At 54.4% G+C, this 11,785-nt stretch overlaps 2 protein-coding genes across 2 annotated transcripts; both read right to left on the bottom strand.

The window, feature by feature from the left end:
• Window positions 1–3,108, bottom strand: GAPDH (glyceraldehyde-3-phosphate dehydrogenase). Its single transcript, XM_062513302.1, has 11 exons — window positions 3,094–3,108; window positions 2,605–2,648; window positions 1,945–2,044; window positions 1,703–1,809; window positions 1,530–1,620; window positions 1,250–1,365; window positions 1,052–1,133; window positions 755–906; window positions 575–653; window positions 261–344; window positions 1–102 (listed from the first exon to the last, which is right to left on the bottom strand). The coding sequence occupies exons 2-11, from the start codon at window positions 2,625–2,627 to the stop codon at window positions 1–3; spliced, it is 936 nt and encodes a 311-aa protein (XP_062369286.1). The 5' UTR covers window positions 2,628–2,648; window positions 3,094–3,108.
• A 2,488-nt stretch (window positions 3,109–5,596) lies between these two features.
• On the bottom strand, window positions 5,597–7,359 carry LOC134058165 (C-type natriuretic peptide 2-like). Its single transcript, XM_062515265.1, has 2 exons — window positions 7,261–7,359; window positions 5,597–5,869 (listed from the first exon to the last, which is right to left on the bottom strand). The coding sequence occupies exons 1-2, from the start codon at window positions 7,357–7,359 to the stop codon at window positions 5,597–5,599; spliced, it is 372 nt and encodes a 123-aa protein (XP_062371249.1).
• Between the last annotated feature and the right edge of the window lie 4,426 nt (window positions 7,360–11,785).

Raw genomic sequence — 11,785 nt, 5'->3', positions numbered from 1 at the left:
CTACCAGGAAACCAGCTTGACAAAATGGTCATTCAGTGCAATGCCAGCACCCGCATCAAAGGTGGAGGAATGGCTGTCACCATTGAAGTCACAGGAGACAACCTGAAACACAAGAAATTGCAATTCATATGGTTCCTCACAGTCTGTACTCCAAGTGCCCAAACAAGGATCCTGCAAAAGGATCAAAGCTGCCGCAAAGTCACTTAGAAAAACTAGTGAAGTGCCAATAACCAGGGGCCAAGACAGCAGGTGTTCCTTACCTGGTCCTCTGTGTATGCCAGGATGCCCTTCAGGGGCCCATCAGCAGCAGCCTTCACTACCCTCTTGATGTCATCGTACTTGGCCTGAGGAGAGACAGATCCAAGATGCTCAGATCCCAATGCACACAAAATGTCCACCGGGGACAACAGAAGAGGGAGAAGACATGTGGGAAAACGCCAACAGGTGCTCTTTTCACAAAGATCACATCTTTAGGGCAAGATGGATGCAGCGAGGACAATCCAGGTGCAATACAGAGCTCAAAGGAAGCAGGGGCACATCTGGAAGCTGTCAGGACCTCATCCACAACACTTACTGGTTTTTCCAGACGGCAGGTCAGGTCCACAACAGAGACATTAGGGGTTGGCACACGGAAAGCCATTCCAGTAAGTTTCCTGTGAAAGATGCAAGTCAACAAGGAACAGTACCTGGCACTCCTCTGCCAGCCTATGTATGTTCTGCCTCTTCCTGACACGTGAGAAGGGGCAACACTCACCCATTGAGCTCAGGAATGACTTTTCCCACAGCCTTAGCAGCTCCAGTAGATGCTGGGATAATGTTCTGAGCAGCACCTCTGCCATCCCTCCAGAGCTTCCCAGAGGGCCCATCCACTGTCTTCTGTGTGGCTGTGATGGCATGGACAGTGGTCTGAAGAAAGAGCACAGGAATAAGAACACAGCCAATATTCTCCAGAAAGAACATCCCAGGTGACATAGGGAGTACGGATGCTTTCCCTCTCACACAAGGGGATCTGTAGTAGGTCACCCTTCTCAGCACCAAACTGCAGACCTACCATGAGACCCTCCACGATGCCAAAGTTGTCATGGATGACCTTGGCCAAGGGCGCCAGGCAGTTAGTAGTACAGGAAGCATTGCTGGGTTGGAGTGATAAAGGCTCATCAGCCAGAGGTAACACTTCCACTGAGGTGAAGTGAGACCCCTGGCAGCTGGTGAGAGCTCCAGCTCAGAAAGCATGCTCCTCTCTCCTTACCTGACAATTTTCAGAGATTTGTCATACTTCTCATGGTTGACACCCATCACAAACATAGGAGCATCAGCAGAGGGGGCAGAGATGATCACACGCTTGGCACCACCCTTCAGGTGAGCCTGAAGAGAGAGAAATAAAAGATTGCGTAACTCAGGATCCTTCCAAGCTTGCTTCTTCAGATCCTTTCTTCTTCACATCCTGAGCAGCTCTGTACATGGTGACATAACCCAAGGGCATAAAACAGCACTATCCCTTCTCTCCTATGCCTCTGTGGCATACTCACCCCAGCCTTCTCCATGGTGGTGAAGACACCAGTGGACTCCACAACATATTCAGCACCAGCATCTGCCCACTTGATGTTGCTGGGGTCACGCCTAAGGAGGGACAAAATTTTAAGAGCTGCTCCAGAAGACACCTGCTTTCAGTCTCCAAAGAGGCAATAGGGAAGATACTTACTCCTGGAAGATGGTGATAGCATTCCCATTAATCACAAGTTTCCCATTCTCAGCCTTGACAGTGCCCCGGAAGTGGCCATGAGTAGAGTCATATTTGAACATGTAAACCTAATAAAGAGAATGGGAGTGGAAGGTCAGGCACCCAGGCTGCCATCATCCTCTAACACCCTGGGAAGTTACTAGAACAGATCCAGAGAAGCCCTACTCAAAAAGGCCCAGAGGGGGCACTGCAAAGCAACTCACCATGTAGTTCAGATCAATGAAGGGATCGTTGATGGCCACCACTTGGACTTTGCCAGACAGGACAGCAGCCCGGGTGACCAGGCGGCCGATGCGGCCAAATCTGGAGAGAGAAAGGCATGGGTGAAGAAGCACAAGAGGGAACCAGCCCAGCTGGGCATGGGAGGCAGTCCTTGGCAGCCTTCCCTCGAGATCATCTGCTGTTCCCTGCCCGGTGGGTGGGAGGGAGCCCTGCAGCTCGTCCAAAGGCCAAGGCACCCCGGTTAAAGATTAAGAGCGACCCCCGCCCCGGAAAGGTCAATCGCTAAATTTACTGAGAGCCCCGGGGATCCGGTTACTCCTCAGCCCGGCACGAGAAGGTCACATCCCCGGGGCCGCCATCGACACACGATCCACCTGGAAACCTTTTGATGGGGGGCTGCAGGGATCCCCAAGAATGGGGAGGGAAAATGGGGCAGACGGGCAACGGCAGCCCTTTCCGGAGTGAGTCACCCCGAATCCGAAGAGAAATGAGTCAGCATCACCGCTCTGCCCCGGGGGCGCCGGCGGAGCGGGGACCAGCGGGATTTAACCTCTCCCTCCCCCCCAGTTCTTCTTCCCCCTCGCCCTTGAGGCGACCTTGTCCTCCCCCTCCCCCCAATCCCCGCCGGCTCCAGCACTTACCCATTGACTCCGACTTTCACCATCTTTACCGCTTCGGGATGTTCCTGCGGGCACAAACCACCGGTAGGGGCATTAGGGGAACCGCCAACAACCGCCCCCACACCCGCCGCCGTTAACGTCGCGCCCCCGCCGAGGGGCGCGGGGTGGGGGGCGGCGTGCGGTCCGAGCTAGCCCCACCCCCCCGGCCATCACTTCCCCCCCCCCCCCCCCCTCCGCGACAACTACCCGCCCCCTCCTCCTCCTCCGGCGACCATCCCCCCTAAGACCCTCTATCCCTCCCTCACTTCACCGCTCCCCTCACGCTGCCCCCGCCATTTTGCGCCGCAGCGTCTTTGTGCCCGTGGGCCCCGCCGCCACGCGGCCCCGCTCCGCCCGGGTGCTGCCGCACCCCCTGCCGGTGGGCGATGTGCGTGTGTGGGGAGGGGGCTCTCGCACGCCCACCGCCCCTCTCTCCCCCTCCCGCGCATCTCCCCCCGCCCCGCCAGTTACCTGCTGCCTCCGAGCCGCCCGGCGCGCAGTGAGGAGGTGGCGCAGCGCCTCTCCGCCGCCCTTTATAGCCGCGTGAGGGTAGGGCGGGGGCCCGCCCCGCCGCGTCGCCGTCGAATGGCAGCGCGGGGGCCGGACCGGGCTACGTGCGCCCGTGTGGCGGGTGCGGCAGACGAAGACCCCCCCTGTTTCCCCCGCCCCGCCGCACCCCGTTAACAAAGGCCCCGCGCCGGGAACGGAGGGTCCGTAGCGATCACCCTCCCGTCGAGCCACCCCAAGGGGGTTGGTGGTGCTGGTGCTGGTGGCGGTGGTGAAAGATGCACCGGTCCTTGCGGGGTGGTGTCCCCAGGGCGGGGATGGGCGGCTGCGCCCCTGCCCGAGGAGGCGGGGAGGGGCACCCGGGTGATAACCGGTCAGGGGCTGCTCCCGCCGGGCTCGCTGCTTCTCCGGAGGATGGTATACGCTGCTTTGGTCCGGTAACAAAGGGCAGGTGGCCGCCCGCCCCGGCCGCAGCCTGTGCCCCTTTGAATGGAGTAGTATCCAGTATCCGAAGGGACCTACAGGGAAGCCGGAGAGGCGCTCTTTGTCAGGAGCTGTAGTGATAGGACAAGGAGTAATGGGTACAAATTGAAAGGGGGGGAAATTTAGGATGGGTATTAGGAAGAAGCTCTTTACTGTGAGGGTGATGAGGCACAGTACACGTTGCCCAGGGAGTCTGTGGATGCCCCAACCATGGCGGTGTTCCAAGGCAGGCTGAATAAGGCCTTGAGCAACCTGCTCTAAGTGGGAGGCGTCCGTGCACGTGGCAAGGGGGTTGGAACTGGATAATCTTTAAGGTCTATTCCAACCCCTTAACATTCCTTGATTCTATGGCTGCAACTATAAAGGGACTGCGGGGATGCTAGGGTCATCCCAAGGGAGCAGCGGGCCTCCAGGCATCCCCCATTCCCCCCGGTACGGGAGGCACTGTCTGGGACCCCCCCTCTGGCTGGGTTTATCCAGGCGTGCTCTGGAAGGGGCCCCTGGCCGGGCGCTGCCCCGGCAGGCCGCGGGCGGCAGCGTGAGCACCATCTTAATGAGGCACTGCGGCACTGCTGCCGCTGCCCGCGGGACGTGACGGCGGAAATCCTGCTCTTCTGCCGCCTCGTCCCGCCTTCCCTGGCAGCCTGCGAGGGGGAAGCGCTCTTGGCATGGCCGCTGCCCGGCTCCCCGCCCCCCATGCTCACCGAGCCCTGCAACCTCCATCCCCCGACTCCGTGCGGGGCAGGTGCGGCGGGACAAATCCGCCTTAGGTACAACGCCCAGAGCACGCATAAAGTCCGTATCTCCCATCCCGGAGGAAGGGAGGGAACAGGGGGGATGCAAATCAGGACTGACAGAGCGGGTGGGGGTGGTGGTGGCGGGAGCTGGAATGTCCCTCTGGCTACTCGGCTGAGTAGGGCTTTAAAGATAAGGGAGGCGTTGGGCAGGCTCGGGGAACCACGCAGGTACTGGGATGGGGGAACCACAAAGGGGTCATGCAGCTCAAACGTAACCTTACTCTCCTTATACCACTGCTATTCCCGGTGCTGCTGAGGGGCTGGTGGCTAAGTTTAGACCCAGCTGAGGTTACAACCTTTTCTTAAAGGCCAGGACATGGTGATGGCTGGCGGGGCACAGCAGCAGGGCTACGAACTCGTGCCGGGGTCGGTGGTGCCCCAGCCGCAGCCCACCGAGGCAGGCGCTCGGGGGAAGAAGCTTCAGCGCAAACAGGAGGCCCCAGTGTTTGCTCTTGCGGGGCAGAGTGCGGCCGCGGTGAGCCAGCGCGGCCTTTGTGCCCCGTGCCCGGTCGATACCTCACCCGTGTCCGCCCCCCCCGGCCGCGCCGCAGCCGCGCGTGCCGCACGCCCCACGCGGAATGGCGGCGGCAGCGCCCGGCACGGCCCCGCGCGTGGGGCCGGGGGCGCCGGGCGGGCTCTGCCGCTGCCTCCCGCCCGCCCCGAGGCCGGGGGCAGCCACCGCCGAGCGCGGACGCGGCAAATTAGTACAGCTTGTTTAATGAACGAGAGTCCTCAGGCACGGGGAGCAGGGAGGGGGCTGCCGGCGGAGCGGGGGTTCAGCGGCCGCGGAGGACAGCTGCGGAGCCGGGCAGCTCCTTCTCGTACAGCCGCGCCGCTTCCTCGCTGCCGTAGCTTCCCTTTTTCGGGGCGGGAGATTCGCGCAGCGGTGCGCCGTGCAGGTTCCCGAGGCTGGGTGCCCTCCGGCTGCGGAGAAGCGGGCCTGGTGAGCCGCCCAGCGGTGTCCCGCCCCCCTGCTTTCGCCCCGGCCGGGCCCCAGCACCGCGCCGGCTGCACGGGGTTACCCGGTCCCGGCCTTTGCCCCGGCGGCTGGCAGGCGGTGGCCCCACAGCCTGCCCCGCTTCCCCATCCCCTCGCTGTCTGTGCGCTCAACTCTGCCCTGAACTTCTTCCCTGCCCGCTTGCTCGAGTCCACACTCTTGGCCCTCTCACCTCGGAGACCTTCCAAAGCTAACACCCCAAACCACTGAAGGTCCCGATTCGGTCCAGTTTCAGCCCGAAGCAACCCCTGGGCATGGCCTTCCAGGCCCAATCTCCAGGCAGTGCCCACTTGCGACTGGCGAGGTTCTTGCGCCAGAGGGATGGACGGACAGCTCTAGCTCCAGATGGGATGAAGGGGAGAGTGGAGGAGATCAGCTGAGGGCCAAAGCTGGACCCCTCCTTTGTGTCCTCTTCAGTCAGCGTGGACTCGGGCTTCAAGGGCAGCAGTCTTGAAAGGAGCATCTGGGATAAATGGAGGAGAGCAGGGTGATGCCTGTGCTTCTGGCAATAAGCCTTGTACCCCCTGGTACCCCACTGCTCATTCCCTCCTGAGGGCTCAGGCAGGTCATTGAAGTGATGCCTGCTCACAGCACTGTGCCTGTGACATTGCATCCAGACACGGGGAACGGCTTGACCAGCAGCTCTCACTGTCTGAAATTATTTTGCTGTCCAAAACAGCAGCCAGACAGCTGCTGTGAGCTCTGCCTGCAGGGCAGAGCTGCTGTTGTAAAACCATACACACATCCTGCCCTGCCCCAGATTTGGAAGGGAAGTCTTCAGTCCTTGCTCCTTTTGTGGATGCTGAGCACCTCTGTGTGCTCAGGCTGCTGCTATGTACCTCTCATTTTTCCAGAGGGGTGCTGGGAAGGATGGTTCTGCCTCAAATACCTGCTGAAAAAAATGAGGGAGAGGCAGGAGCAAAGCAGGTGTGAAGAAGGGGGACTCCCCATCTGCTGGAAATCCTCTAAGTTAGCTGTACTGACTGTAAACCCTCAGCACGGCTGGGAGACAAGGGTTGGGGGCTGTGTTGGGTGCAATGGAGGCATGGCATTGCTGCCCAGAGAAGCACCCTGTGGGAGCTGTTCCACATCTGTCTCTCACATGGATGCTGAGCTAAGGCTGAGGATGCCTTTGTGCAGCTCTTTGTGGAAGCAAGTTAACTGAAGCGGACACAGGCATCCTCAGGGCGGAGTGAAAGTGGTGAGTCATAGCAGGATCAGTCTTGTGATTTTAGTTCATGTCCTGATTGTTTCCCTGTGGCTTTCCCAAGGTGATGTAAAAGCAAGGTGGTGCTGAGGCTCAATGTTAGGGTTTGGATAAGAGGGAGCTGGCTAGATTTGAAAGCCAAAAAATATTATTGGTCTAATTTCTGAGGATAGAAGATTTACTCAGGTGAAGAAGCCCTTCCTGGCATCCTGACAGGGCTCTTGGCCTTAAAGAGGGTTTTTAAGGGGGGTAGTACTGAGCTTAGGAGCAAAACTCCTGGCCTAACAGGATGCATCTTCCCTCTGAAACATCAGAACCAGGCACTCAATATTATGAGAGATACGACTGTAATATCTGGTGGCTGCTGACACAGAGTGGGCTTAGGAAGGGCCAGGCTCTTCACTGTTAAAAGCTTTTGCAGAGCACTAAAAAGCTTTTGTCTGTTTCCTGACTTGAAATTCTGGTGCTCCTTGGGGGCTGGGTTATAACGATAAAGTCACCTTAGAGCTGAGACTGTTGAAGGGGAGAGTGCAAGAAGCCTCCTTGTAGTTGGAATGTGGAATTACCCCTCATTTGAGGTTCAAACACAACCTCCCCTCCTCCTCCCCTCCTGAAATCAACCTCAGCTGTCTCCCACTCCCTCCTACCTGTAGCCTCTGTCCTGGTAAGGACACAGTCTGAACGCTGGCAGAGAGCAGAACCAAGAAGAGGAAAAATGAGCAAGGCCATGACCGAAGCCCCAACATCATCTTCTTAGCCCAGGGCTGGTGGGAGGCAAGGCAGGACTTGCAGCATCTGTGTTGGATGTGGTCCCTAGCCCCTTTCTGCCTTTATAGCTTTGGTTCTGGCAGGCGACTGGCCCCATCTCCCTCCTGAACCACCCCCTGGAGCTCCTTAACCTTTCAGCCCTTTTGTCCAGAGTGATATATTTCAGGGTGAGCTCAGCAAGACCCCTTCCTCTAAAGAAAAAGGACACAAAGGTGTTTACTGAGTGTCTGGGAAGACAAATGTGAGTTGAGCTGCTACTGCTCAGGACCTGGAGGTGTCTGTCAGGGTCAGGGACGGGGTGACACTTTGAAACACGTCCTAAAAGGAGGATATTGAAGGCTGCTTTGTGTAGGAGTATTCAACATAGTCCTCATAGGCAGTGCTATTAATGCTATTTTCTAATCAGTGTGAGCATGAACTGCAGCTGTTAGAGGTAGGCACACTGCTGGCTGCGCAGAGCGGACACAAATTCAACTCTGTGACAACACAGGCTTTTGTTTTTAATATTTATATCTTGGTGGGACAGTTGGGCTGGGACTGAAGAGCTCCTGCTGCAGAAGGTGGGTGAATTCCAGTACTATACAGAATTTGTAGCAGTGACAGGAGTGTGGGTCTAGTACTATTGGGCATATAATTTGCTGGCTGTCTGTCCCAAGTCACCATCTGGAGGACTGGGCTGAGTTTCCAGAGGAACCGTTACAGAAAAGAGCTTGTTGAGACTCAGCTTGCACTTTCTCAAGCTCAGGCACACAATGGGAGCAGGATATCAAGGAGCAGATTCCTACCTCCTAAATCTTCTGGCCATTAGTTCCCCTCACTTTGTTTACCCCTTCCATTTTACTGTAGTTTCTCACCAGCTGAACAAGGCAATGAGGTCACTGTCTGGAGATCAGGGTGCAGAAGTCAGCCTGGGTGTGAAGATGGAAACTAATAAGCAGTTTATCAGGGGAGAGGAATGGGGGAAGTGTACCCTGTACAGAATTAGCAGTGGGTGTGCTGGGAGAGTTTAACAACACCCTGAATTTCCCTTTGTCCACTACTTTTGCACCAAACAGTCAGGTTAGAACTTGACAGGATGTGTTCTGCTGCCTACTTTTATTTTTTTTCAAAGAAAGAAAAAAATTAGAAAAAAGTCTTCTCCAGAGATAACAAAAAAGTCACAGTTCAGATATTTGCTCTGTCTTTCCCTCCTTCCCTCCCTTTCTTCCTTCTAGGCATTTTGCACTTGCAGATGCAGATTTGTGGGTCCACTTCTTCTCTGCCCAAGGAGACAGAAAGTTTTACGAATGTTTTGCATCCAGTCCTTGAGAAGTGAGTATGGGCCTTCAGTCTGGAGCTCTGATGCTGGAAGCAGTGCTTTGCACAGCTGTGAACATCCAATTTTCTTGGCTCCAGGTGATGGCTGCAACCCACGGCTGGTGCTGTGTCCAGAGCAATGTGATGCTCTAGTGATCCTGTCTGGCATTCCTGTCACCCTGTTGCCTGGGCCAGCACATGGAGGTGCTCCCAAGGCCCCTCCGAGACATTTTGTGGGAAACACGATTACTTTCATACCAACCTTTGAATCTACAAAGCACAGGGGACTGCTGGATAGTCACAGGCCAGGCACCCCATGTAGGCATTCAGATGGGGTGCCTGGGCACAAACGGTGTATGGGATGTGTGTGCACAGTCAGCCCCTCCTTGTGCTGGATGCAGTAATGTAAGGAGACGTGTGGTGTGAAACTTTCAAAGGGATGGAAAAGAAAGGAAAGACAGGAAGTAAGCACATGTTCATGTTGCATGCAAGGCGTCCCAGAGGATGCTGTTCTGTACTCCCCAGTCATATGTGGCCATCCAGAAAGAGCTGAGTCAGTGTGCTCGAGCACTCTTGCTGCCAGCAGGAGCAGCTCCGCTGGAACACACCGGTTACATGAGTCAGAGCCAGTCCTTTCCTGAGCAAAAAGCAAGTACAAAAGCAACAACTCTTTGCTTTTGATATGAAATATAGCAGTTTGATCTGGCATTCCTTGAATGGCGTGGCCCCATGCTGCAAGAAGAATGCCAGAAATGTGTTTGCAACTGCTACAGAATTCCAGTCCACTTGCACAAAGACTGAGCCCTGCAGGGGTGGACAGGCTCTGGTAACTCAAATGACAAGTGCTCTCCTTGAGTTCAGCAAGAGCTGGGGCTGGCAAGAGGGAAAAAGCCATCACTCTCCTGTCAAGCAAGAAATTTCAGAGACTGCAGAAAATTTGCAAATTTTCTTTGCGGATTCTTCTAAGTTTTTGCAAATCCACCGAAGCCTGGATAAAATGCAGGTGCTCAGTGACTCAGGAGCCATGATGTTGTTGCTTCTCCGTGTCCCAGATCCTTGCTGTGACTGCAGTAGAACTGAATAGTTACTCTGACACGTCCTGGCAATGACTGTGAAGTGAAAAAGTTTTGGCAGACAAGTCCTCAATTGCCCCAGTTTTCTCAGACTCAAATAGGTTATTGTCCTTTTTTCTGCTTTGGTACTAACAAGTTTTCTTTATAAAAACCCTTCCCCGTTGGATGCTGGGGCACTGACTCTAGAGCTTGCAAGACCAGAAAAGTGGTCTCCTGCTGAATCACAATCAGCCTTCTACAAACAGTTGCTTATATAGAAAAGGAGCAGGACAACTAGAGACTGGGAGATCTGGGAACTGAGCAAAGTACCGTGAGGGAATACCCCTTGGCCAAGGTGAAAGGGATGATGGTTGCTGCAGGCTCTAGAAGTGTACAATATTCACATTATTCTACCAGTACCATTTGTAGGAGTTCAGAGAATGGTCATGGTTCATGGTCAAGAATCCCTAGAGAATGAAAACACCATTGATCTTGGCACTGAGTAATCCCACTGCCTCAGGAGCAAGGGAGTGGGATTATTCCTTCAGCAGTGATTTATGGTCATTGTGGCAGCCACCAAATTCTGTTTGTGAGGAATAGAAGGGCAGCAAATATCTTCTTAAGGCTGTAGCCACTGTGTAGCTGCCCAAACCCCTCTTGGGTTTTGCATCATCTTTCTTCAGGACTTCCTTTGTCAATGACACAGGACTGCTAATTCTTCCCATATCAGGAGAGGGCAGTGAGGAGAGGATGCTGCACCTGAACAACCTGCAGAAAGGGACCAGTCAGAGCTCTCACTCACTGACTTTTCACCCTCACTTGCCCAGGCAGCACAGTGTCTGAGACTGAGCAAAGAGCAGACTGCAAAGCAGTGAAGGAGCCAGCATGTCAGTCCAGTCACTAATTGCCAAACCCTCCTTCCAGAAAGGTGACTGTGTGGATCTCCTGAAAGAAAAAGTTCAACTACTTTTAGTGGAAAACTATGGCCTGAAGGTGAACCAATGCTTACGAGTTTTATGGTCACCTCACTTCCTCTATCCACCCATTCATATCTCCCCTACTGCAGCACTGGCAACATATTATCTCACATGTACAAGATTTATGGCTTGTAAACCCTTGAGCCTGGGCAGACATCCATATATGCTGTTATTTTCTTTTTTTATTCCCATATGTGAGTGTCATACCCTGTGGGTGGTGATGGAATCACGTATGGTGTGCATGACTGTTGTATTTGCCATCAATGCTGTAGCTGCTACCTTTGCCTCCTGGCCCCTTCTAAATATTTTATCAGGAAGGAGGGGAGAGGGACAATATTGCTGTAGCTTTCTGATCTTTGTATTTCACCTGATTGTCCTGTGGTTACTGGCGTGCTCTGGAGTTGGAGCATATCTGTATTGGTGTTTGGCTATTAGTGAAAATACCTGCCCACTTGCCACTAGCCTGAGTTGTGAGACTCAAGTGGGGTGTTTATAAATACACCTGTCACCCCATCATTCTCCCCTCTACTTGTTTCTGGAAGCACTTAACATTATTATGTCCATTTCAGGTACCAGCATGAAAAACCATATGCTCAGGTTAGTGCAAAGCTATGCACTTTTTAATGACTGCATTTTTTTAGTAGGGATCAAAATAAACTACAGCAGCTACTTCTGCAGCCAGAGCAGAAGGGAACTGAGCAGCATGCTCTACTTGCTGGGTGAACCCAGGTGACCAGAACTGCAGCAAGGTGGTACAGCCTCAGAAACAGAGAGTGAAGATCTATGGGAACCAGTGGAGAGGACCACCCTTCCCATTCCTGCCCAGCTAGTGACTAGTCTGCTTTCTAGGCAGCTGACAAGGTAAGAGGAAATAATTCTGTAGTAAGAGCACTGGGACAAATGCCAACTTGCCTCTAGACAGAAGGTTAAAGGTTATTTATGTGATTAACACAAAATCTAATATAGGGCATTTCATGTTCACAGGGCAATTTAAGGAGTGCCATGACTGACTTGAAAACTGATGTGGCATTTGTGAAAGGAAAAAACGTAAGTGCCAATTTTACTTGAAACATAATTAG

The sequence above is a fragment of the Cinclus cinclus genome, chromosome 2 (genome assembly GCF_963662255.1).
Source record: "Cinclus cinclus chromosome 2, bCinCin1.1, whole genome shotgun sequence".
NCBI classification, from domain to species: Eukaryota; Metazoa; Chordata; class Aves; order Passeriformes; family Cinclidae; genus Cinclus; species Cinclus cinclus.
Note: the sequence above shows the minus strand (reverse complement) of the source record. Positions and strands in the feature narration are given on the sequence as shown.